Source organism: Elgaria multicarinata, chromosome 1 (assembly GCF_023053635.1).
Source record: "Elgaria multicarinata webbii isolate HBS135686 ecotype San Diego chromosome 1, rElgMul1.1.pri, whole genome shotgun sequence".
NCBI classification, from domain to species: Eukaryota; Metazoa; Chordata; class Lepidosauria; order Squamata; family Anguidae; genus Elgaria; species Elgaria multicarinata.
Genome location: NC_086171.1, coordinates 1,502,501 through 1,525,000, shown reverse-complemented (window position 1 = coordinate 1,525,000; position 22,500 = coordinate 1,502,501). Strand labels below are relative to the sequence as shown.

Genomic DNA, 22,500 nt, shown 5'->3' with positions numbered 1-22,500 from the left:
GGCTTGATTATAAGAAATTAAGGCTTAATATGAGAGCAGGTAAACAGGAGTGGGTGGAATATCAAATGAGGAAGGTAGAGAGGTAAACAGGGGAGGAGTTACTAGGCGTACCAGGATAGGCTGTAAACCCCGGAGTCTCTGACCAATGGAGAAACAGGGGCAGGACCACTTCGGCCGGGCTTAGGGGATAACATGGCTTTGCACCAGCTTGTGGGTGTGCCTACCTTGCTTAGACACCCAGACTTGCAAGTTTGTATTAATAAAACAGAGTGTTAACTTTCACCATTTTGTCCAAGAAATCTTCATTTCAAATTGCGTTTCTAACATTTGGAAATCTTAGAAAGAGGCCTGCGGTCTTTTTGCACGAGGCCCACTGGGGACCCGCTGACTCCAGGGAGGTGGGAAGACGTGTCTACCTGGGCAGGCCCGAAGGAAGCAAGAGCGGCTGTCGAATTCATCGCGGTCACACTGTCCCCCTGGAAGGGCATTGCGGAGCAAGTCACGGCGCCGGAAGGTCACACCCAGCCCGCAGGATCGGCTGCACTCGCTCCAGGTACTCCAAGGGGACAAGATGCAGTCCACTGGCAGGGAAGGAACGTGCTGAGGTTAGGGAAGAATATGACCCTGGGCCAAAGACCAGAGAAGAAACGGCCGGTCACCCACGGGGAAACACTCCACCTGGTTATGGAATTGTAGAGTTGGAAGGGGCCTATAAGGCCATCAAGTCCAACCCCCTGCTTAATGCAGGAATTATGATTATGATTATTATTTTTAATGATTATGATTACGGTTCTCTTTTCTCTCTCGATAGTGGCAGTTATTCTAGACTGACATTATGGGCTTTGCCAAGTCATAGATAGACAGAATCACAGATAGAATAGCAGAGTTGGAAGGGGCCTACAAGGCCATCTAGTCCAACCCCCTGCTCAATGCAGGAATCCACCCTAAAGCATCCCTGACAGAGGGTTGTCCAGCTGCCTCTTGAAGGCCTCTAGTGTGGGAGAGCCCACAACCTCCCTAGGTCACTGATTCCATTGTCGTACTGCTCTAACAGTCAGGAAGTTTTTCCTGACATCTTTTACTGATTCAGGAATTTCTAGACTATTGAACATGTTGTTATTGATTATATTATATTATATTATATTATATTATATTATATTATCTCTTTCTTGTTCACGGCAGTTTTTCTAGATGGACATGACAGACTTTGCCAAGTTAAGCTGATTTTACTGATTCAGAGATTTCCTGACTGGTGAGCATGTTTTAAGTATGACTGCTTTCTGGATGTTGGTGTGGATGTATTTTGGTAGGCCCAGTTTCTGAAGGTTTTCTGTATAGTTTTTTGATGTGATGCCGGTGACTGATGTGACTAATGGAATAATTGTGACCTTTTCCTATCATCATCATAATCATCTCAAATTATGAATTGCCCTATAGCCAAAGCTCTCAGGGCAACAAACATAATAAAAATAATTACATTAAAACCAATGATAAAAACCCATTAAAAATATTTTTAAAAGCAGAAACAATAATTTTAAATGATTTTAAAAGAAGAGAGAAATATCCAAGCAGCTAAAACATGGAAAAAGACTATTCTAAAATGCAGTAGTAAATATAGCATTAAAAATAAAAAGAAGCAGCAGCTAAACATCTTTTTAAAAGGCCTGAGAAAACAAATAGGTCTTTGCCCAGTGCCAGGCAGACCTCTCTAGGGAAGGCAATTTGGGGGCCACCACAGAAAAGGCCATTGATCTGAAGTCGGGCCCTTTCATCAGGGCCAAATTCAGCCACATCCCTTTTGCTGAGCATTGGATTTTATTTATTTATTTTAAAAATGTCAGGGCAAAAAAGTTAAAATGTTAAAAGCGATAAAAACCTAAACACAATAAACTAGCAATTGTAAACAATAAAAGCCAGCAATGAAACCAGCAAGAGCACGTATCTTACTGAATCGCATGGGGTGGGGAGGCAATTGCCCCCTCCTTCCCTCCCTCCTGCCACGCAACCTACCACAGTTGGCCTCGTCGGATCCATCCTGGCAATCGTGGCGGAGGTCACAGCGCCGCTCCAGCGCCAGACACTCCCCGCTGCCGCAGGAGAACTGCTTGGTGGAGCAGGCGCTGGGAGGGCCCAGGGGAGGCAAAGGGGTCACAGTGGGTGAGGTAGGAGCTGTGGGGCCCCCTGCAAAAAGGAAAACGAGGAACAGGATGGTCAGTCCCAGACGTGGTGGGACACCAAGGGCCACGGGGGCGAGAGCCAAGTCCTCTCAGTGGCCCGGCTGGGTTTCAGATCTGGGTAACAGTGAAATCGGAAGGAGTTTTTCTACATTTGTTAGAATTTGCCGTGGCCCAGAAGAACACACCTGCCATGTCTTACCCTACTGCCCCTGTTTTGGGAGAAGGTGTTTCAGGTAATCAATCAGAATCAGATTCGGACCTAGAGGAGGTGGCGCCAGACACCAGCCAGCCTGTACCAGTGGGGGAGGAAGCTCTCACGGGCGATTCCCCAGCTGGGAGTCAGCCCCCTCCAGAGCTTAGCTCCTCAAGGACAAATCCTACACACTCGGTGGGAAGTGAGGTTTCTTCTGGAGGTGAGCATCCCAACAAGCTAGCTGATGCTAGGGTCTGCCGGAAGCTCAAATGCACGGAGCGGAAGGAAGGTGTGAGAAAGTCAGTTAGGTTACGCCAGAACCTGCCTCCGCACCAGGCGCTCTGAAGTTAACGGGCATTTGGGAAGTGGCTTCTTATTCTTCTTGAACGGACAATTGCCTTGCTTAGTTTGCATAGTTTTACCTAGAGGGACGTTTCCAAGAGTTTCGACTCTCTTCAGGTAGAAGAGATGATTGTTGCTGAATAAAAGCTTTGTGGATTCCTTAGCAGGCCTCGTCATTTGCCTCCCATCGAAAGCAGGAGTGTTCTGAGAAACACGACCACACTCACCACAGTGCATCTCATCGGAGCCATCCATGCAGTCCTCCTGGCCGTCGCAGACAAAGGCAGCCTCCACGCAGCCGAACGCCTCGCACGCAAACTGCCCCTGAGTGCAAAGGATCCGGGGCAAGCCGGCGCTGGGGGTGCGGCTGGGCCCTGTTGGAGGAACACGACAGGCGCATTATGCGCGTGGGGTATGCGGAGCTGCGCAATGGTTGGCTGAACAGAGGGGATTTCTAAGCCAGGGATGTTGAACTGTTTTGGGTCTGGGGGGTCCTGGATTGCACCCCTCTCCTAGACCACTTCAGCGGCCAGAATATGCCAGCGGGCGCGGGGGGGCTCCCTCTGAGCCCCTCCCTGGCATCCTCTGTCCCCCAACCTGTTTGCCTTTCTCTGTGCTGAGAGTGTTCACTGTGCCCTGGCCAAGTTGGGCGCCTCCTTCATACGCCATCTCACTAGGGAGGCTGGCAGCGCAGAAAGGGGCATCGCTGATGCTGTCTCTGGTTTGGAGCTTTCTCTCCTGTGGAGGAGGGCAGGCCATGGGTGGGGGAACCTCCGCAGGCCAGAGGGGAATGCTTCATAGGCTATATCTGCTTCATAGGCCATATCACATCCCCCCGTGCCCTGTTCTAAGCCCTGCTAGTCTACCTGAGACCCACACTTCTGTGTGGCCCCTCCTCTTTGGACCTGGGAGGTCTGGGCTGACCCTCCCATTCAGCCACAGTGGCCTTATGGGGCAGCCTTGCAGGACCCATAACAGGAGGGAACAGCCCTCCGCACAGCCTCCATCCACATCTGCCCGCCCAGATATCAGGAGCTTCTTTTTGGCAAGAATTCCGAAGCTCTCACTGCCCCCTCCTCCCAGGAAAGCCTATCAAAACCCTTCCACCTCATGTCAGCCCTCAGCCTCCTGTTAGCAATGCTGGATCTTCTCCACTGTTCCTACCGGGACCTCCCTTTCTCTCCGCCCTGTTGGCCCCCCACACCCCATCTTCAGTGCTCACTTTCCCCCTTGCTATGGGGCCTCATTTGCATGGGGCCATGGAACCAGTCTAATCCCCAAAGACTTGGCAATGGATCGGACCACTGCCAGTGAGAAGCCGGGCACCAGATGCCCTGTGCAGGGCACACCTTTTCCTTGCCCCCGCACCTGGCAGCACTCAGCACCCCTTTGATGTCCTTCAGGGCTGATACCCCAGCTTACCTGAGAGCGTGGGTCTCAAGCCCGGCGTTCCAGGCTGGTATGGGAGGGTACGAACGATTCCCCTCGTAACGCTTGGCACGGCAGGAGCCAGCTGCTGAGTGGTGGGCCAGAAGAAGCCAGGAGTCCCCGGGGACAAGCCCGTGGGGACAGCACCTGTTTCTCGGGGCTGCTTGGAAGGCTTGATGCTGGAAGGCACTCCCGGAACGCCAGTCGCAGCAGCTGGCGTTGCCCCTGGCTTCATGGTGGTTACACCAGAGTACCAGGACTCCCGTGTTCCAGTGACCGTCCATGGACGAGACGCTGCCCACGTGTGTGGGACTTCAGTGCCGGCTGTCCCTGGCACTTGGGTGGTGGCAGTGGAGGTCGCCACACGCACCCCGGGCTCCCTCTCTGCGTTGAATTGGAAACAAGCGGTCACATCAGGAAAATGGACATCAGGAAAAACTTCCTGACTGTTAGAGCAGTACGACAATGGAACCAGTTACCTAGGGAGGTTGTGGGCTCTCCCACACTAGAGGCCTTCAAGAGGCAGCTGGACAACCACCTGTCAGGGATGCTTTAGGGTGGATTCCTGCCTTGAGCAGGGGGTTGGACTAGATGGCCTTGTAGGCCCCTTCCAACTCTGCTATTCTATTATTCTATGGACATATGAGATGGCAGGGAGACCCCAGCTTTCCCCACAAACACAGGCGAGCGAAGCACCGCCGCTGCTCTCTGAGAGGGCTGACCCTGCCACAGCCTCAACCCTCCCCTCCCTCCAGTGGAACACCCCTTGCCCACCCCTGGCAGGGATGAGGAGAGGAGCAATGGACAGGGCCCACATCCTAGAAGGTGGGCCGGCTATCCATCGGAGAACTTGTGTGTCCGACAGGTTCCCAGTTCCCCCTCGAGCACAGCCTGGCCCCCGACTCACTCCAGGAGCAGCCAAACGCCTCCATGCGCAAGGAAATGCGCCCGTGATACTCGGTGGGCACAAGGCGCAGCACACGGGCCAAGATGGCTGGGCTCAGCTCCTGCCGTACTGGAGTGGAGCTGTCGGAATTGCCTTCCAAGACCTGGGAGAGGCGAGAGGGAGCATGAGATGTTGAAGCAGAGGTGGCAAACGGCAAGATGGCAGCTCGGACAGCCTGTGTCCCTGTGGTTCCCTTCCCAGTGGAAGAACAGTGCGTGGAAAGTCCCTTAAACACAGATATAAAAGTGCATGTGGGGGGCAGGGGGGTGGACATTGACGAGGGTGGGACGCAGCTCTCTGAATTTTGCATGTGGGGAAAGACACAATTAGGTCCATTCTCCCCCCATAACCTTGGGAGGAGCACCAGTGGTGTAGTGGTAAATTCTCAAGCGCAGGCACTCCTCACAACAGTCCCCATGGCTGCACCCCCCCAAAATGCAGGCAGCCGGGTGTCGATCCATATCAACAAACCTGTTCTAGGAGTTTGCATCGCCATCAGAAGGGGCTCTTTTCATGAAGCTAGTGGGCCCCAATTGCCCATTCAGGGTCAAAGTGCCCCCCAATACTTTGCATTAGAACAAGGAATTATATATTGTGTCTGGGGAAAATTCATGTCCCCCAACAGCTACTGTGAGGATTGCAGCGAAGACCCAAGAGAACAGGGAAGTCACTGGGCAGGGGGATGATGTTAGAGTCCCTGCTGATCAAAAAGTCCCAGTGCTCCAAGCCTGCGAGTTCCACTACACCACTGAGGCCCACACCATTGATTTGAAAATCCAGAAACAAAGTAAAGGCCATTGTGTGTGAGTGTGTGTGTGTGTGAGTATGTGTGTGTGTGTGAGTGAGTGTGTGTGAGTGTGTGTGTGAGTGTGTGTGAGTGTGTGTGAGTGAGTGTGTGAGTGAGTGTGTGAGTGTGTGTGAGTGTGTGTGTGAGTGTGTGTGTGTGAGTGTGTGTGTGTGTGAGTGTGTGAGTGTGTGTGTGTGTGTGTGTGTGTGTGTGTGTGTGTGCATCCACTGAATCACTCTGATTTCTTTGGGGCAGAAGGTACAGATTCATAGGGTGACCATTTTTGGGAAATCCAAAAAAGGACACCTGGGTGGGGTGGGGATTGTGCTTTCTGGAACCCCCGGAAAGCACGTCATTATCCCCACCACTCTAATGGCGGCTGCCATTAGCATGACAGGGGGAAATGATGTGCTTTCTGGAAGTCCCGGAAAGCATGTTGTCATCCGTCCCCATCCCCCCACTGCTCCATCAGAACCTTTTCTATAATGTCAGGGAATGACACACTTTTCCCTTTAAGACCTCAATCAGACCAGTGAAGGGGAATGACGTGCCTCTGGAAAGCACTAATGGCAACCTTAAAGGGGAAAGCGCGTCATTCCACCCACCCATCTTACAGCTCCATACAGCCTTTTCCTATAATGTTCAGGAAATACATGCTTTCTTCTTTAAGGCCCCAATTGGAGCAGTGGGGGGGGGGGGGGAATGACACATCGCCAGAAAGCGCATCATTCCCCACCCGCCATGCTAATGGCGGCCTTCAGGGGGAAACAGTGTCATTCACAGGAAGCCAGATTCCAGCTGGACATCAGGAAAAACTTCCTGACTGTTACAGTAGTACGACAATGGAACCAGTGACCTAGGGAGGTTGTGGGCTCTCCCACCCTAGAGGCCTTCAAGAGGCAGCTGGACAGACCTCTGCCAGGGATGCTTTAGGGTGGATCCCTGCATTGAGCAGGGGGTTGGACTCGATGGCCTTGTAGGCCCCTTCCAACTCTGCTATTCTATGATTCTATGATCATGAGGCAGCTAGACAACCATCTGTCAGGGATGCTTTAGGGTGGATTCCTGCATTGAGCAAGGGGTTGGACTCGATGGCCTTAGAGGCCCCTTCCAACTCTGCTATTCTAGGATTCTAGGATTCCATGATGATAGAAATTACAGAAAATCCCCCCTGACACTCAGGAAAGAACCAAAACCCGACAAATCCGGGGAAATCCTGATAGTTGGTCACCATAGTACAGAACATTTTGCAGGGAGGAAATGGAAAGTGGTGACTTGGGGCACAGAACCCTCCACAGGAGAGGAAGGGAAGGAAGCGGGCAGCTACTGTACCTGGGGTGGCAGGGCCATTGCCAGGCCGTTGTCGGCCCTGGTATAATTCTGAAAGCGGACCCCATCATTGCTGTAGACCAGGCGGTATCGGGAGACGTAGCCCCGCGAACTGCCACCACCTTGGGTGATGACGGCAGTGATGAAGGTGGGCTGGAGGAAGTCCACTTGGAAGTAAGGGCTGGGGTCGGACTGGCGCGGGCTCCACCCAGGCTCCATGTTCTGTCTGGGGAAGGAGGGAGGGAGGGGGGGAGAAGCATCAAGGTTTGTTCTATGCGCCCACCAGCTGTCGCATGTCGGGGCGCGGAGAGTAGGCAAGAGCTGCCCCAGGAGCTCTCCATGCACCAGAAGAAGCGCTGCATGGGAGAGGGGTGCATCCATGCTGGGTTTGGCTCAGTCCTTTTTGCCTTCAGCCCCACCCGGCATGTGGCCCCATGGGCTGAAAGCAGTTCAAGATCTCTGGCTTTTGGGGGCCTCTTTCAGCACTTGGCCATCAAGTGCACCTACATGGCCAGAAAATAGGTCACGAGCCCTGCCGGAGGCTTGGAAGAGCCACGGCCAGTCAGGTAGCCCAGGGATGCAGACCTCAGGCCTGTAGGCCAAATAGGCCCTCTAGGGTTCCCCCCTTCCCTGTGAGAACATAAGAACGCCAGAAGAGCCCAGATGCTGGATCAGGCCAAGGGTCCATCTAGCCTTGCATTCTGCTCACACAGGGGCCAGCCAGCTGCCCACAGGAAACCTACAATGAGTGCAACAGCACCCCCTCCCACCCGTGTTCCCCAGTGACTGGTGTACGTGGGCTCACTGCCTTTTGATACTGGAGCTAAAACATAGCTCTCAGGGCTAGTAGCCCCTGCTAGCCTTCTCCTTCAGGGTTTTATCCAGCTCCCTTTTAAAGCCATCCAAAATAAGAAGGGTGGGAGATTTCCCAGCTTTTGTGTAATTTCCCTCACTCCCACCCCCATTCTAAAAGGATGAAATAGCTCCCCTACAGCTTATTACTGGCAGACAGAGCTTGAAGCTCAAAGATGCTGGTATTTGGGATATTTTTGCTCGGTCCTTTTGCCTTTGCCCCCGTTGGACTCAGGGTCTGTGGCAGCTTCACAACCCTCAGTGCCACTGAGAACAAGGTGATCAATGCTCTTGGCTCCCTGAAGACATTTCCCAACATCCTCCCCGTTCACATACACACCTGTGCCTCCTCCGCCCCCCGATTCACCTGCCCTCCTCTTTGCTGCTTCTGAAATGTAACCCTTTACCCTCCCTCCCTGCCCCCTGCCTCTGGCTGGAGGGAGGTGGTGGGAGAGGCCACCCCCATTGTTCTCAGCACCCCCATCTACCCCTTTGCTCATGGAGTGGAGGCGGGACCCATCCCCAAGGCCTACCGCGCCCCCATGGCTTACATGTTGGGCACGATATTGAGCCGCCCAGCATCTGGGGGATTTCTGTCCTGGTAGGAGGAAGAACTCAGCTGCTGGTAGCCAACGCGCCCATCTTCCAGGCCCAGGGGCTCGCTGCAGGGACCTGGGTGAGAGAGTGCGCAATTCCAAATAGTTAGGGGGTGAACGTTGCTCTGCCTCCATATCCCCATAGACTGCAGAGCTGTCTCCTGCTAAGGCTTCTGGGAACAAACACTTCTGCAGGGACATAAAAAGCTTCAGTATTCCTAGAGGAAAGCACTTCATATATGTTATCCTAGTAATTGCTACAACGGCCCTGCAAAGCAGGCCGGTTTTACCACCTCCCCCATATTGTAGGTGGGAGGAAGAGGCATGACCAAGGCCATTGGGTGAGTTAGTGGCCGTGGTGGGATTTGATCCACACACATCCTGACTCGCTCTCGGTCACCACAGTGCACCAGTTCAACCGCTGAGTCACAGGGGGCAACTGGGACCATAACGGGGCACCTCCTTGGAGAGGAGCTCATCATTCCCCCCACCCACCCACCCACCTTAAAGGCCCGATTGGAGCGGAGGAGGGGAAAGCATGTCATTCCCACCCACCATTGCTCCAATTGCAGCCTTAAATGACCTGCTTTCCCCTCCTCTGCTCCAACCGGGGCCCTTTCTATAATGTCCGAGAATGACACGCTTTCCCCTTTAAGGACCCAATTGGAGCAGTCAGGGGGGATGAAGTGCCTCCAGAAAGCCCATCATCCCCACCCCCCACCCGACACACTAATGGCTGCCCTAAAGGGGAAAGAGTGTCATTCCAGAACATGATAGAACATTACAGAAAATCCCAGCTGACATCCAGGGTAGAACTTTTGAAGTTCTAGCCTTTTCCGGCAGGCCTATCCAGATCAATGTAAAATCAAGAATTTTTAAGATGTATTGATTCCTGTTCTAATGTTGTTCCCCACCTCGATCCAAAGGGAGAGGCGGGTAAGAAATAAAAATTATTATTATTATTATTATTATTATTATTATTATTATTATTATTATTACAAAACCCCAGACAAATCCGGAGAAATCCTGACGGTTGGTCACCATAGTTGGGTGAAGTCCCTGGGTGGTTGAGTGCTATGAGGAAAGGTTGACTCTACCTGGCGGGGTGGGAGTGAAGCCCTCGGGAAACGGGAACACCTGGATGGATGGAGAAAGAGAGAGACATATTTTATTTATTAAGTTATTTATTTACATTTAAATGTTTATTTATCACACACTCAAAATAGTCCTCTGGACGCTTTAGCAAATTTAAAACCATAAAGCACTTAAAACCTAAACATCAAATCAATTAAAGCCCACACAAGAGGATAAGCTGGACAGGTAAAATAAAAGTAGCCGCAAATAAATGTAGCTGCTGGACAACCACATGTCAGGGATGCTTTAAAGTGGATTCCTGCAATGAGCAGGGGGTTGGACTCGATGGCCTTGTAGGCCCCTTCGAGCTCTACCATTCTATGATTGTATGAAAACAATGCCCACAGCAGAAAATCAAACCCTGATTGGTGATTTTTAAAGATCTGAAACACAGTCTGAGATGGCCATGCTGGCTGGGAATGATGGGAGCTGCAGTCCAAAACATCTGGAGGGCACCAGGTTGGGGAAGGCTGATCTCATTGGACCTAGGCCAGTGGGCATCATTGGATGACTTTCGGGTTCCCAGCACATGGCAGCATTTGGCCCCTCCCTCCCACCACTGCATTGCCATGTCTACTCAGAGGTTTATATGTGCTATTTAGTTATGACATATATATTCCTACTCTCTTTTAAGGAGTTCGCAGTGCCAAAGCATTTTGTCCTTAAAAAATCACTCTGGGAGGAAAATTAGACTGAGAGAGAGAGAGAGAGAGAGAGAGAGAGAGAGAGAGAGAGAGAGAGAATGGCCAGGGGTCACCAGCAGTGCCGCCTGCATGTTTTGGGGGGTCCTTGGGCAAGACCTCCTCAGTGGCAACCAGGATGATCAGGGGTCTGAAAACAAAGCCCTATGAAGAGAGACTGAAAGAACTGGGCAGGTTTAGCCTGGAGAAGAGAAGATGGAGGGGAGACATGAGAGCACTCTTCAAATATTTAAAAGGTTGTCACACAGAGGAGGGCCAGGATCTCTTCTCGATCCTCCCAGATTGCAGGACACGGAATAACGGGGTCTAGTTAAAGGAAGCCAGATTCCGGCTGGACATCAGGAAAAACTTCCTGACTGTTAGAGCAGTACGACAATGGAACCAGTGACCTAGGGAGGTGGTGGGCTCTCCCTCACTAGAGGCCTTCAAGAGGCAGCTGGACAACCCTCTGTCAGGGATGCTTTAGGGTGGATTCCTGCATTGAGCAGGGGGTTGGACTCGATAGCCTTGTAGGCCCCTTCCAACTCTGCGATTCTATGATTCTACGGGCCCCCTCTTCCCTCAGCGAGTCTACCTCCTCACCACCACCATTGTCACCAGCTGCTCTTGCTACCATTTGCTTGCTTGGCTCCATTGTCTGGACCACAGCAACGGGGAGGTGAATAAGCCGGCTGCAATGCTAGAGGAAGAACAAGTCCAGGGCCCTTTGTCCATGGGCCCCTGCAATGGTGCGGCCCATCGGCCGGTGCCGACCACCCCCACCCTTGACCCCAGCCTTGTTTCCCAGGGAGCTTCCCAGCTGAGGGGGGATTTGAACCCAGCGTTCCAACCCCAGTCCAGCATTCCAATCCCGGTCCAACCACTTTGCGCCCTCCCACCGCCAGGCCCCTCCTCGCCCAGCGACGGTCCGTGGTGATCATCTTGCCTGACTAGGGTGGGGCACCGAAGGTCCCAACGCAGGCTTCTCCGAGGTCCAGGGGCTGCAAGAAACATTGCGAGGAGTTCTGTTAGCGGGGTTCACAAAGGCCCTAGAAGTGAGCATGAGGGAGGGAGGGAGGAAGGAGGGGAGGGTCTCCCTCGAGCAAACAAGTGTAGCTCACGTCTCTGGACCTGGGGCGGGGGCTTCCCTGCTACACTTTTAGCATGCTGGGGCAAAATAAACCGATATGTGGTAGAGAAAAGCCGTAGAAGATTGCTTGCCAAGGCTCTGAGTCCCATTCACTGACATAGCACCCCAAGATCGGACCCTGTTACACACCTGGGCTTCCTAAGAACCTCATGTTTAAAAAACAAGGCTCTAGTCCTCACGGACAAGGAAGGCAAGCCCATACAGATGCTGCCCACCAAAGGCAGAACTCCGCAGCTTGGTCCTCTGAGAGGGTTTGCGTGATAACGGAGCCACTTCCTCCTCCGACTACACGTTACCTGACGGGCGCTTTGCTTGCAGGCACACAGCCGATCTCATCGGTGGCCTGGGGGCAGTCGGTGACCCCGTCGCATCTCCGGGGCGCCTCGATGCAGAGACTGGATAGAGCACAGCGGAACTGGCCGGGCGGGCATCCCCCCGGGGCGGAGGGCTCCGGCGAAGGGGCAACTCCTGCCGAGGGGACACAGAGCAGAGACCTGGGCAAGACGCCGTGGGCTGGCCACATTCGGCCCACGGAGGTTCTGGCTAACTCACAGGGGGGAGGGCAGCCCAGTGGGGCCGCCCCACCAGAGGAAGGCTGCGAAAAGCTGTCAGTAGGCAGCCCTTCTGCACTGCAACTGCTGCCCCTGCCCTATGCCCTGCAGCTGCATGGATAGCGGGAGCGTTTGGGGGCCATCCGTTCTTTCTTCTAGGTCCAGCAGGACCTAGAGGAATGTCACTCCCTCTAAAAATAACTTGGCCAGTGGATCGCACGAGTTTTAACTAATTAATTCAGGGATGCAAACATCTGGCCCTCCGGTTGCTGCTGGATCTGTTTTTCCCTCCCGTATCCTTTTATTCTTTGCACTTGTGTCCTTTTAGAACATAATTGTGTTGGTTTGGACGGTCCTGTCTCACTGATTGTAAGCCGCTCAAGCTTACAACTCCCATCATCCTTCATCATTGGCAATGCTGGCTAAGGCTGATGGGAGTTGAAGTTCAACACAACCTAGAGAGCTACATGTCCCACATCAGAGCCAGTGTCAGACTGGGAGTCGGGAGATCTGGGTTCTAGTCTCCACTCGGCCATGGAAGCTCACTGGGTGACTTTGGGCCAGTCACTAACACTCAGCCCAGCCTACCTCACAGGTTTGTTGTTGTGAGGATAGAAATGGAGCAGAGGAGGAGGATTATATACACTGCCTTGGGGTCCTTGTAGGGAAAAAGGCGGGATATTAATGCAATAAATAAATAAATAACATAAATCATCCATCCATTGGTATAAATTTGCCTCAGTTGTTCTGAGGCAAAAATAATAACACTATCTTTGTGTTTAGATGAGGAATGGGGAAGTTGTGGTCCCCAAATATTTCATGTATACTTGGGCTCCACATACTTGCAAATGTCTATCAATTATTACATTTATGTCTTGCTTTTAATTGAAGGAGTTCAGGATGGTTTACATTGTTCTCCCGCCATTTTATCCTAACAACAACCTTGTGAGGTGGGCTAGGCTGAGAGATACTGACTGGCCCCAGGTCACCTAGTGAGCTTCATGGCTGAATGGGGATTAGAACCTGGGTCTCACTGGTCCTATCCTACACTCTAACCGTTACACCATACTGTCACACTGAACCCACACTTCCTGTTTTACCAGCCTTCCTGGTTGGAAGGGCAGGACTCCTGGCCCCACCACCATTTCATGTCCCCCCGCCGGGCCACTCACCACAGCGCAGCTCGTCGGAGAAGTCCCCGCAGTCGTTGAATCCGTCGCAGATGGCACCGCCGGGCCCAGCTGGGACACAGCGCCCGTTTTGGCACTGGAACTCACCGGTCCAGCAAGGCCTCCAACCTGGGGGAGCAGTTGGCATTCCAGGTAGCTCTGGGGTCACTGAGGGAGGGCGGAGGGGGGTTGAGAGGTAAAAAAAGAGAGAAGCCCGTGGGTCAGCCACGAGGGGGGTTTCTAGGGTGACCATATGACCAGATTTGCCCGGATTTGCCCGGGTTTTTGATGGCAAATCCGGGAGGGGGAGGGGAAATCCGGATATATTTTTTCCCGAAGAGCAGCTCTAATGGGAATTAACAAAAATGCTTATAACTCCGTCATTTTTAAAGATAAAGACATGAAACTTGCCACAACGGTAGCTCTTAGGAAGGGCTTTAGTCATACCAAATTTGAAACAGATCCGTTCATCCATTGATTTTTTAGGATTTTTTTAAAAATTGAGGTTTTAAAATTATTTTTAAAATTGTCATTTTTACATATAAAGAGATGAAACTTTGTACCATGATAGGATTTAGGTAGAGCTTTAGCCATACCAAATTTGAAACAGATCTGGGGCCAGTAGCAAACCCTGTTAACAACAACAGCAGCTTGCAATGAGTGAAAATACAGTCAGAAGAGATATTTGAGGGAAGGGGAGAATGTAACACACAGAATATAGCAAAAGCTTCAAAGTACAGCAAAACCTACAAAAGTAGGAGTGAGCGAAGTTAATTTCAGATACATTGAATCTCTCACTTGTTCTTTATTTCAGTAATTTTAACATTAAGATGTTATGTAGAACAGATTTGTCTTAAATGTGTGCTGTAAAATCAGACATGTGACCAAGGCTATGTTCGGGTGGGCACGCCCCCTTGGTACTGGACACGCCCCCTTGGGGGCGACCATGTTGTCCTCCTTTTTGGTTTCCAAAATATGGTCACCCTCGTTTCTCCCCTGCTAGCGACAAACTGGCCCCGACTCTAGCCAAATGCTCCTTCCCTTAGTGAGTCTTGGAGCCAGTCTTACCAGGGTGCCGCAAATGCATTATATCTGGAGCCAGTCCTGGGGGGCCCCTCAGAGCGATGGCGCTTAAATGGCAGCCAGGGACATACAAAGAGAAAGGACACAGAAGGGCCACGGGAAGACCTTGGCTCCATCCGGATGGATGTAGGAAGGCTGCTTCCAAGCACAGCGCATCATTAAACTATGGAACTCACTACCACAAGGTGTAGTGGTGGCCACAAGTTAGGGTGGCTTTAAAATAAAGGACTAGAGATAGTCATGGAGGCCAAGGGTTCAACGGCTACAGGTCCTGATGGCCACATGCGACCTCCAGTATTAGAGGTGGGATGGCTCTGTGCACCAGTTGATGGGGAACATGGGCGGGAGGGTGCTGTCGCACTCATGTCCTGCTTGTGGGCTTCCCATTGGGGCAGCTGGTTGGCCAGTGGGGGAACAGAATGCTGGACCAGGTGGGCTTTGGGTCTGATTCAGCACAGCTCTTCTCAGGTTCTTGAGAGGAGCCTTGCTGGATCAGTCCGAGGGTTCAGCTCCTCCGGCCTCCATTCTGTTGGCCATAGTGGGCCACCCCACTGTGAGACTGAGAGAGAGGCTCAGAAGAGAGACTGGAAGAACTGGGCCTGTTTAGCCTGGAGAAGAGAAGATGGAGGGGAGACATGATAGCGCTCTTCAAAGACTTAAAAGGTTGTCCCACAGAGGAGGGCCAGGATCTCTTCTCGATCCTCCCAGAGTGCAGGACACAGAATAATGGGCTCAAGTTACAGGAAGCCAGATTCCAGCTGGACATCAGGAAAAACGTCCTGACTGTTAGAGCAGTACGACAATGGAAACAGTGACCTAGTGAGGTTGCGGGCTCTCCCAAACTAGAGGCCTTCAAGAGGCAGCTGGACAACCATCAGAGAGGGATGCTTTAGGGTGGATTCCTGCATTGAGCAGGGGGTTGGACTCGATGGCCTTGTAGGCCCCTTCCAACTCTGCTATTCTATGATACTATGAAATACACCACTGCTTTGAATACTTTCTGCCCTACACAGACACACACCTCCCCCAAATTGAAGCGCTCCATTAATGAGCTCTCCTGCAATGCACCTTTGGGTCCAGTAGAGCCTGACAGCCGTATCACATTCATGAACCCCTGGCTCCAGAGCCGGCCCTACCATGAGGCAGAGTGAGTCCACCATCTCAGGCAGCTGATGCTGGGGCTGTGGGGAGCAGCTGCAGGACAGTGAAGGACACAGCTGTGTGTGCCTTGCCCTGGGCCAACTCAGCTGGCCTGTGCCTTCAGGTGAGATGGAGGGAGGACGCTGTTCTGACACCAGTTTTGACTGCCAATCCAGCTGACTTCGGTACATGGAATGTGTGTGCGTGCACCTTCTTGCCCTTCAGTACATGGAAGTGGGGGCAGGACGTTCTCTACCTCAGGCAGAAAAGTGTCTTGGCTTGGCTCCCAACGCCCGGCCCCTTCCCGGCCCCCCACCAGAGTGACACACCCCAAGCCCAGCCACGTCCCACCTTTCCCACAGCCCAGCATTTCCACACGCAAGAAGATCCCATTGTGGAAGTCGCGAGGCAGGATGCGGACGTGCTGGGCGTGGACCATGCGCTGGAAGGTTCGGACCACAGGAGCGGAGTCATCGGAATTCCCCTGGAAGAGCTGGAAGGAGGGGAAGGAGAAGGAGACCTGTCACCTGAGGGGACGCATGCAAGAGACCGTGGCCTGCGCCAGGCCTGTGTGTTCACACGGAGGCCGCCCGTTCCAATGGCCTCAGAAGTCCTGCCCCCTCTCCCCCCCAGCCATCACACCTCGACCAATCAATGCCAGGTTCAGCCAAAACAAAGAGTAAGAAACGTCTCCCCACACAAACTGTTATTATTATTATTATTATTATTATTTATTTATTTATTTATTTATATAGCACCATCAATGTACATGGTGCTGTACAGAGTAAAACAGTAAATAGCAAGACTCTGCCGCATAGGGTTACAATCTAATAAAATCATAGTAAAACAATAAGGAGGGGAAGAGAATGCAAACAGGCACAGGGTAGCAAATTCCACCACCCCCGTGTCACAATTTATGCCTAGTCTGGTTTTGTGGCAGGAAATTCTGAGTTTTTAGCGCAGGATTCCATATCCTTCAATTTGAGAATGTTCGAAGCTGCTTTATCCCAGAGGGGTGCGTGGGTGTGCATGTGCGCATGCCCTCTCGTTTCTATGGGCAGGATGGAATAAGGACTGCAGGACAGGGGGGCTCCATGAAATTAGGCTGAAGGCTGGTTCCTCAACCCACCCACCCAGCTCTAATGCCATTAGAGGTCCAGATTAGATTACTGCAATGCGCTCTACATGGGGCAGCCTTTGAAGATGGCTCAGAAGCTGCAGCTTGTGCAAAATGCAGCGGCCAGATTGATAACTGGAACCAGAAGGTTCGAGCATATAACACTGATTCTGGCCCACTTGCATTGGCTGCCTGTACATTTCTGAGCCCAATTCAAGGTGCTGGTTTTAACCTATAAAGCCTTACACCACAATACCTGATGGACCGCCTCTCCTGACATGAACCTACCCGTACATTGCGCTCAACATCTAAGGTCCTCCTCCGAGTGCCTACTCCGAGGGAAGCTCGGAGGATGGCAACAAGGGAGAGGGCCTTTTCGGTGGTGGCCCCCCAGTTATGGAATGATCTCCCCGATGAGGCTCGCCTGGCACCAACATTGTTATCTTCTCAGCGCCAGGTCAAGACTTTTCTCTTCTCCCAGGCATTTGCATCCTCAGGACCTGCAGTCACAGCCACAGGCGCACCAGAGGCAGGGCAGGGCAGGGCCACCCTCCCCAGGGGGGCTTCTGTCTCCCTCTGCAGCCCCCACCCACTCACATCCCCTTGAGACAATGTTCCCTCGTGGACACGGTCCTCTTTTCAGCTCCAGGTAAGGTTTGCCCTCTACACCCAGGTATTTAAATGGTATATGATGAGGCATCTATGCCTGCTATTTTTAGAACAGGTCTACTAAGGAAAAAAAACATTGTTTATTTAGATGGCTTTTAGCGGTTTACATGATATTAATTTTTTTCTTTTTCTTTTTTTTACTATTTTTATTATGCTGTATTTTGTATTTTTATGAATTGTTGTAAGCTGCCCAGAGAGCTTCGGTTAGTTATGGGGTGGCAGAAAAATGGAATTAACAACAGCAACAACATGGGCCTGGCACCTTTGGCACAAGTGCAGCGCCCGTGGAAGGGACCTCGCGGTAGTCGTGCCACGCCACGCCGTCCAGGCTGAACTGCAGGAAGAAGCTGGTCACGTAGGCGTCGGAGGATCCGGCCCCTTGAACCACCACCCCTGAAGAGAGACACAACAAGACCTCGAGCAGTTGGCTCAGGGGAGAGAACTCCTGACCTGCAACGCCCCGCCATAGCGCGGAGGCCTGCCAGCCCAGAACCCCCAGAGGCAGCCAAAGCCCAAGGAAGAGTTGGGAGTTCTGTGTCCCCACGGATTTGCCATTTTTGTGAGCAGGTGTGATGGGGGGTGAAGCCGCCAGCACACAGTCCCATTTGCTCGCGCTGCCACTGGCCCTTTAAAGCAGGGCTGGGGCACTCCTTTTGGGCGGGGCACCAGATGACCACCACCACCACAGACGCATCCTGTAGGCCAAATAACACCTGGGAGTCAAGTGTAAAGGCTGCCTTGAGTTTCTTGCCATTCAGCGAAGAAGGAGCCAAGCAAGAAACTCTGGGCAGATGCTAAACAGGGATAACCTAGCTTCAGTTGTCCATACTCTGGTAACCTCCAAATTAGATTACTGCAATGCCCTCTACATGGGGCAGCCTTTGAAGACGGTCCAGAAGCTGCAGCTTGTACAAAATGCGGCGGCCAGATTGATAGCTGGTGCAGGGAGGTTTGAGCATATAACACCAATTCTGGCCTGCTTGCATTGGCTGCCTATACGTTTCCAAGCCCAATTCAAAGTGCTGGTTTTAACCTATAAAGCCCTACATGGCTTGGGACCACAATACCTGACGGAACGCCTCTCCCGACATGAACCTATCCGTACACTGCGCTCAACATCTAAGGTCCTCCTCCGAGTGCCTACTTTGAGGGAAGCTCGGAGGATGGCAACAAGGGAGAGGACCTTTTCAGTGGTGGCCCCCCGACTGTGGAATGATCTTCCCGATGAGGCTCGCCTGGCGCCAACATTGTTCTCTTTTCAGCACCAGGTCAAGACTTTTCTCTTCTCCCAGGCATTTTAACAGCATTTAACAACGTTAAGTTTGTTTTAAATGGACCCCAGAATTGTTGTTTTTACATGGATACTGTTGTTTTTATACCGTTTTTTTATGTTTTTTAAATTTTGTATACTTTTAATGTTTACCATTTTTAATTGTTGTAAACCGCCCAGAGAGCTTCGGCTGTGGGGCGGTATATAAATGTGATAAAATAAATAAATAAATAAATAATGGCCATGCTGCTGAGAATGGTGGGGGATGTATTCCAACACATCTAGAAGGCACCTGGTTGTCGCAGGCTGCATTGTGCAAGGCCAGCCACGGAAGAGGATTGGGAGGACGGGGAGTCAGAAACATTTGCCAGGCTGTTGCCAGGCCCCTCGGGTTCTACCACGAGATCCCAAACCAACTTCTTGCCGCACCCGGAGTGCACAATGAGACCCCCCCCCCCGAGCGGGCACCTACCCGTCAGGTTTCTGGGCTCCCCCAGATCCACTTGCAGGAAGGGGGGCCGGGAGAGCAACTCCGGATACACCTCCGCTGGGGGCCCCCAGCCTTGTAAATCCGCGTTGGGCAGGAGACGGTTGAGGCGAGCGGCGGGCGCTGGGTTCTCCGGCTGCTGGGAGGAGGCACTGAAACTGGCGTCCGGCAAGGAGGCGATGCCCAGGGGGCCGTAGCAAAGGTCTGCAGCAGGCGCAGAAGGGGGTGGGTGAGTGTGGGGGTGTCAGGCCAGCCTCTGGCATCAGATCTACATCTTTTAGGTGCCCCCCATTTACGAGGAAAACTTCTCTCCCTTTTTCACTCCACCAAATATCCCATTTGCTCCAGGGGCTTCATCAAATGAGCATTTTAAAGCACACTCGTGACTGGCCACTCATAAATGTTTGCAGGCCACTCTGACCATGCCGTCAGCCTCCTGTGCGTCCCCTGCTCCACTTTCTAGTTTACTGCTAAAAAATAAACCTCAGAAAACCCAACTCTTCTGGGATATATCGATATTTGTTAGGATTTCCTGCCGTGCGCAGGCAAAGTTGCACTATAAAATGCCCACTAGAGGGTGCTGTCCCATTCAACTGCATTGAGCTGTACAAGCCATGTGGTCGCTGGTCACTTCGTGTAATTACAGCTCGTTGCAAATGTGGGAGAGAAGCAGGAAGCAGAACCGTGGTAAGGGAACGGGATTCCCCCCCCCCACAATCTGAAGGAGCCCAAATGTGTTCGTGACATTAACAGCTTTGGCTCATCCCCGCTGTCTCTTTTCCTGAAAGCTGCTTCATCTTAAGAGGAGGTGGTTGGGATGCGAATCTTGGAACCTGCTGGTCCAAGGGAAGATTTCTTGCAAGTGGTGTGTCCATTCCTCAGATGCTCAAAGAACTAGGATCTATCTTCTTCTTAAGGTTTAATCTAACTTCCCTCCCCTTCACTTTAGCTGTTTTTTATCCTGTCCATAGCAAATAGTTCAGTAGATTTCATTTTTATGCCGATTGATTGATTGATTGATTTGATCACTTTATAGACTGCTTGACTATATCTAAGAAGTCATCCCAAAGTGGCTTACAACATAAAAGTTTAAGATACAATCCTTGCAGGATTGAGATCGGCTTCTTTACATGTGCTTTATTTCTAGGGATTTCCTTCCTCTGCAAGTTCTAGATGTTTCATTATACAGCCACTAGATGGGGCTGTGGTATAGTAAAATTGTGCAATTGCACGAGCCGTTGGAGTGCTTCGAAGCGCAATTAAAATTTATTGCCCTGTGGGGAAGAAGATGCGAGGGAGACTGGAGCAGGCAGGGGCCATCAGAGCCTGCTTCAGTTGGAAACACACACACACCCCAGGGCTAACTGCCATCTTCACCCTGTGGGGAAGAAGAAGGAGCTGTTGGTTTGCCCCTCCATTGGGAGATGAGAGGATGGAGGAGGGCCTTCCCACCAGCCTAAACAGTCTCCTTAATTTCTTTTTATTTTCTCCCTCTTCCCTCCCCACCCACTTTTCCTTGTGTGTCATGTCTTTTTTAGAATGTAAGCCCGAGGGTAGGGACTGTCTTCTTTATTGATACATTGTAAGCCGCTCCGAGAGCCTTTTGGCTGAGGTGCGGGATAAAAAATACTCTAAATAAATAAATAAATAAATTGCCACATTTTCCTTGTTAAGAAAAAAGCCATGATAATGAGCATAAACTTTGAGAGAGGCCCTGGAGATTGACGACACCATGTAAAGGACCCACAAACTATCACGAGTGACCCATCGCGAGCACACAAGAAAAGCCTCGTGTAGAGAAAACCACAGAATCTGCAAAAGAAAAATCTTGCAACTGGGCAGCTTATGAAAGACACCTGGCATTTCTTAGAACAGAAGTGCCTTCAGCGCCTTTCAAAAGGTTCAGGCTCAAGTGGGCCTCTCTTGGAAGACAATTCTCTGGGGTTGGGGGCATGAGATCAGGGGCCCTTGACACCCCCCTCCTTCATCCTGGAATAAGGGGCCATTAACCAAGGGCAGGGCCGTTGCGACCCCTAGCCTGCCTGAGTGGATTCAGAGGTCACTTGCAAATGAAAACTTCGATGCACGTAGGACTGGTACTGGGGCTGCTCCTTCTGATGGCCGTTGCAGTCCAAAACAGCTGGAGGGCACCGGCTAGCCTGCCCCATGGTGCAGAGTATGATGTGTGGAGGCTCACCTCCGAGTGGGGGCAGGGGGAAGGTGCTGAGCGGGGCAGCTGTGGTCAAAGCAGCTGGGCTGGCCACGGAGGGTCCCGGGGGTCCGGCTGCTGGCACAGTGGGCACTGCGGTTCGGTTCTCACCTGAATATGGCAGGAACAGGAAGTCAGGTTAGATCTGATGTGTACGGGTGGGAGGTTGAATTCCTTGTAGTCTGAGGGCCAGATTCCCCCCCCACCTCTCCAAAATGGAAAACTAAAGGGGGGGAGGCGAAAACACCAGCCTCTTTTAGCTTAAAGCTCTTACTTAGGGTGACCCTATGGAAAGGAGGACAGGGCTGCTGTATCTTTAACAGTTGCACAGAAAAGGGGATTTCAGCAGGTGTCATTGGTATGCATGCAGCCCCTGGGGAAATTCCCTCTTCATCACCACAGTTAAAGCTGCAGGAGCTATACTAGAGTGACCAGATACAAAAGAGGGCAGGGCTCCTGCAGCTTTAACTGTGGTGATGAAGAGGGGAATTTCCCCAGGGGCTGCATGCATACCAATGACACCTGCTGAAATTCCCTTTTCAGTACCACTGTTTAAGATACAGCAGCCCGGTCCGCCTTTCCATAGGGTCACCCTATCTTACTGCAAGTAACTACGAGAGGCATTTCAAACTATTATTATTATTATTATTATTATTATTATTATTATTTATTTATTTATATAGCACCATCAATGTACATGGTGCTGTACAGAGTAAAACAGTAAATAGCAAGACTCTGCCGCATAGGCTAATGCAGGGGGGCGGGAACTGCAGAAAAGCTGGGGAAACACCCCATGATTGGTAGTTGGGGAAAGGAGGCGGGGTCAGGAGAAAGGGGCGTGGCCATTTGGGGAACCCCCAGAGAGGGCTGGGGCTGGATCCCCACCCACCCACCCTTGGCCTGAGGTTCTGCCCCCCTGGGCTAGACACGGAGGCCATAAGCTCAGCTAGCGGAGACCACGAAATTCACCGGGGACAAGATGGCTCAGGAGACAGAGCATGAATCCCGATGCAGCATTCGTTATTATTTCTGGCTCTTCTGCGCTTGCTGGGCCTGTTGCATTCACTGACCCTGAATTCACCTTGTTCTCAAGGGATTTAGAAGCCCCCGGGGATGACTGGCTAAATGGGCCTCGGGGGAAATATATGATGGGAGACGTGCAACGTCATGCTAGTGCAAGAGCTGGCGCAC

At 51.8% G+C, this 22,500-nt stretch overlaps 1 protein-coding gene across 1 annotated transcript in view; it reads right to left on the bottom strand.

Moving 5' to 3' along the window:
* Positions 1 to 22,500, bottom strand: part of LOC134413389 (SCO-spondin-like) — a 138,493-nt gene that overhangs the window by 65,860 nt on the left and 50,133 nt on the right. Inside the window, exons 42-55 of the mRNA XM_063147571.1 lie at positions 21,298 to 21,420; positions 19,086 to 19,304; positions 17,639 to 17,736; positions 15,909 to 16,050; positions 13,338 to 13,502; positions 11,911 to 12,082; positions 11,416 to 11,513; positions 8,606 to 8,726; positions 7,206 to 7,428; positions 5,048 to 5,189; positions 4,135 to 4,524; positions 2,934 to 3,086; positions 2,011 to 2,169; positions 417 to 581 (exon numbers count right to left, since the gene is read on the bottom strand). Coding sequence (XP_063003641.1) covers positions 417 to 581; positions 2,011 to 2,169; positions 2,934 to 3,086; positions 4,135 to 4,524; positions 5,048 to 5,189; positions 7,206 to 7,428; positions 8,606 to 8,726; positions 11,416 to 11,513; positions 11,911 to 12,082; positions 13,338 to 13,502; positions 15,909 to 16,050; positions 17,639 to 17,736; positions 19,086 to 19,304; positions 21,298 to 21,420 — 2,370 coding nt within the window. The remainder of the gene's footprint in view (positions 1 to 416; positions 582 to 2,010; positions 2,170 to 2,933; positions 3,087 to 4,134; positions 4,525 to 5,047; positions 5,190 to 7,205; positions 7,429 to 8,605; positions 8,727 to 11,415; positions 11,514 to 11,910; positions 12,083 to 13,337; positions 13,503 to 15,908; positions 16,051 to 17,638; positions 17,737 to 19,085; positions 19,305 to 21,297; positions 21,421 to 22,500) is intronic.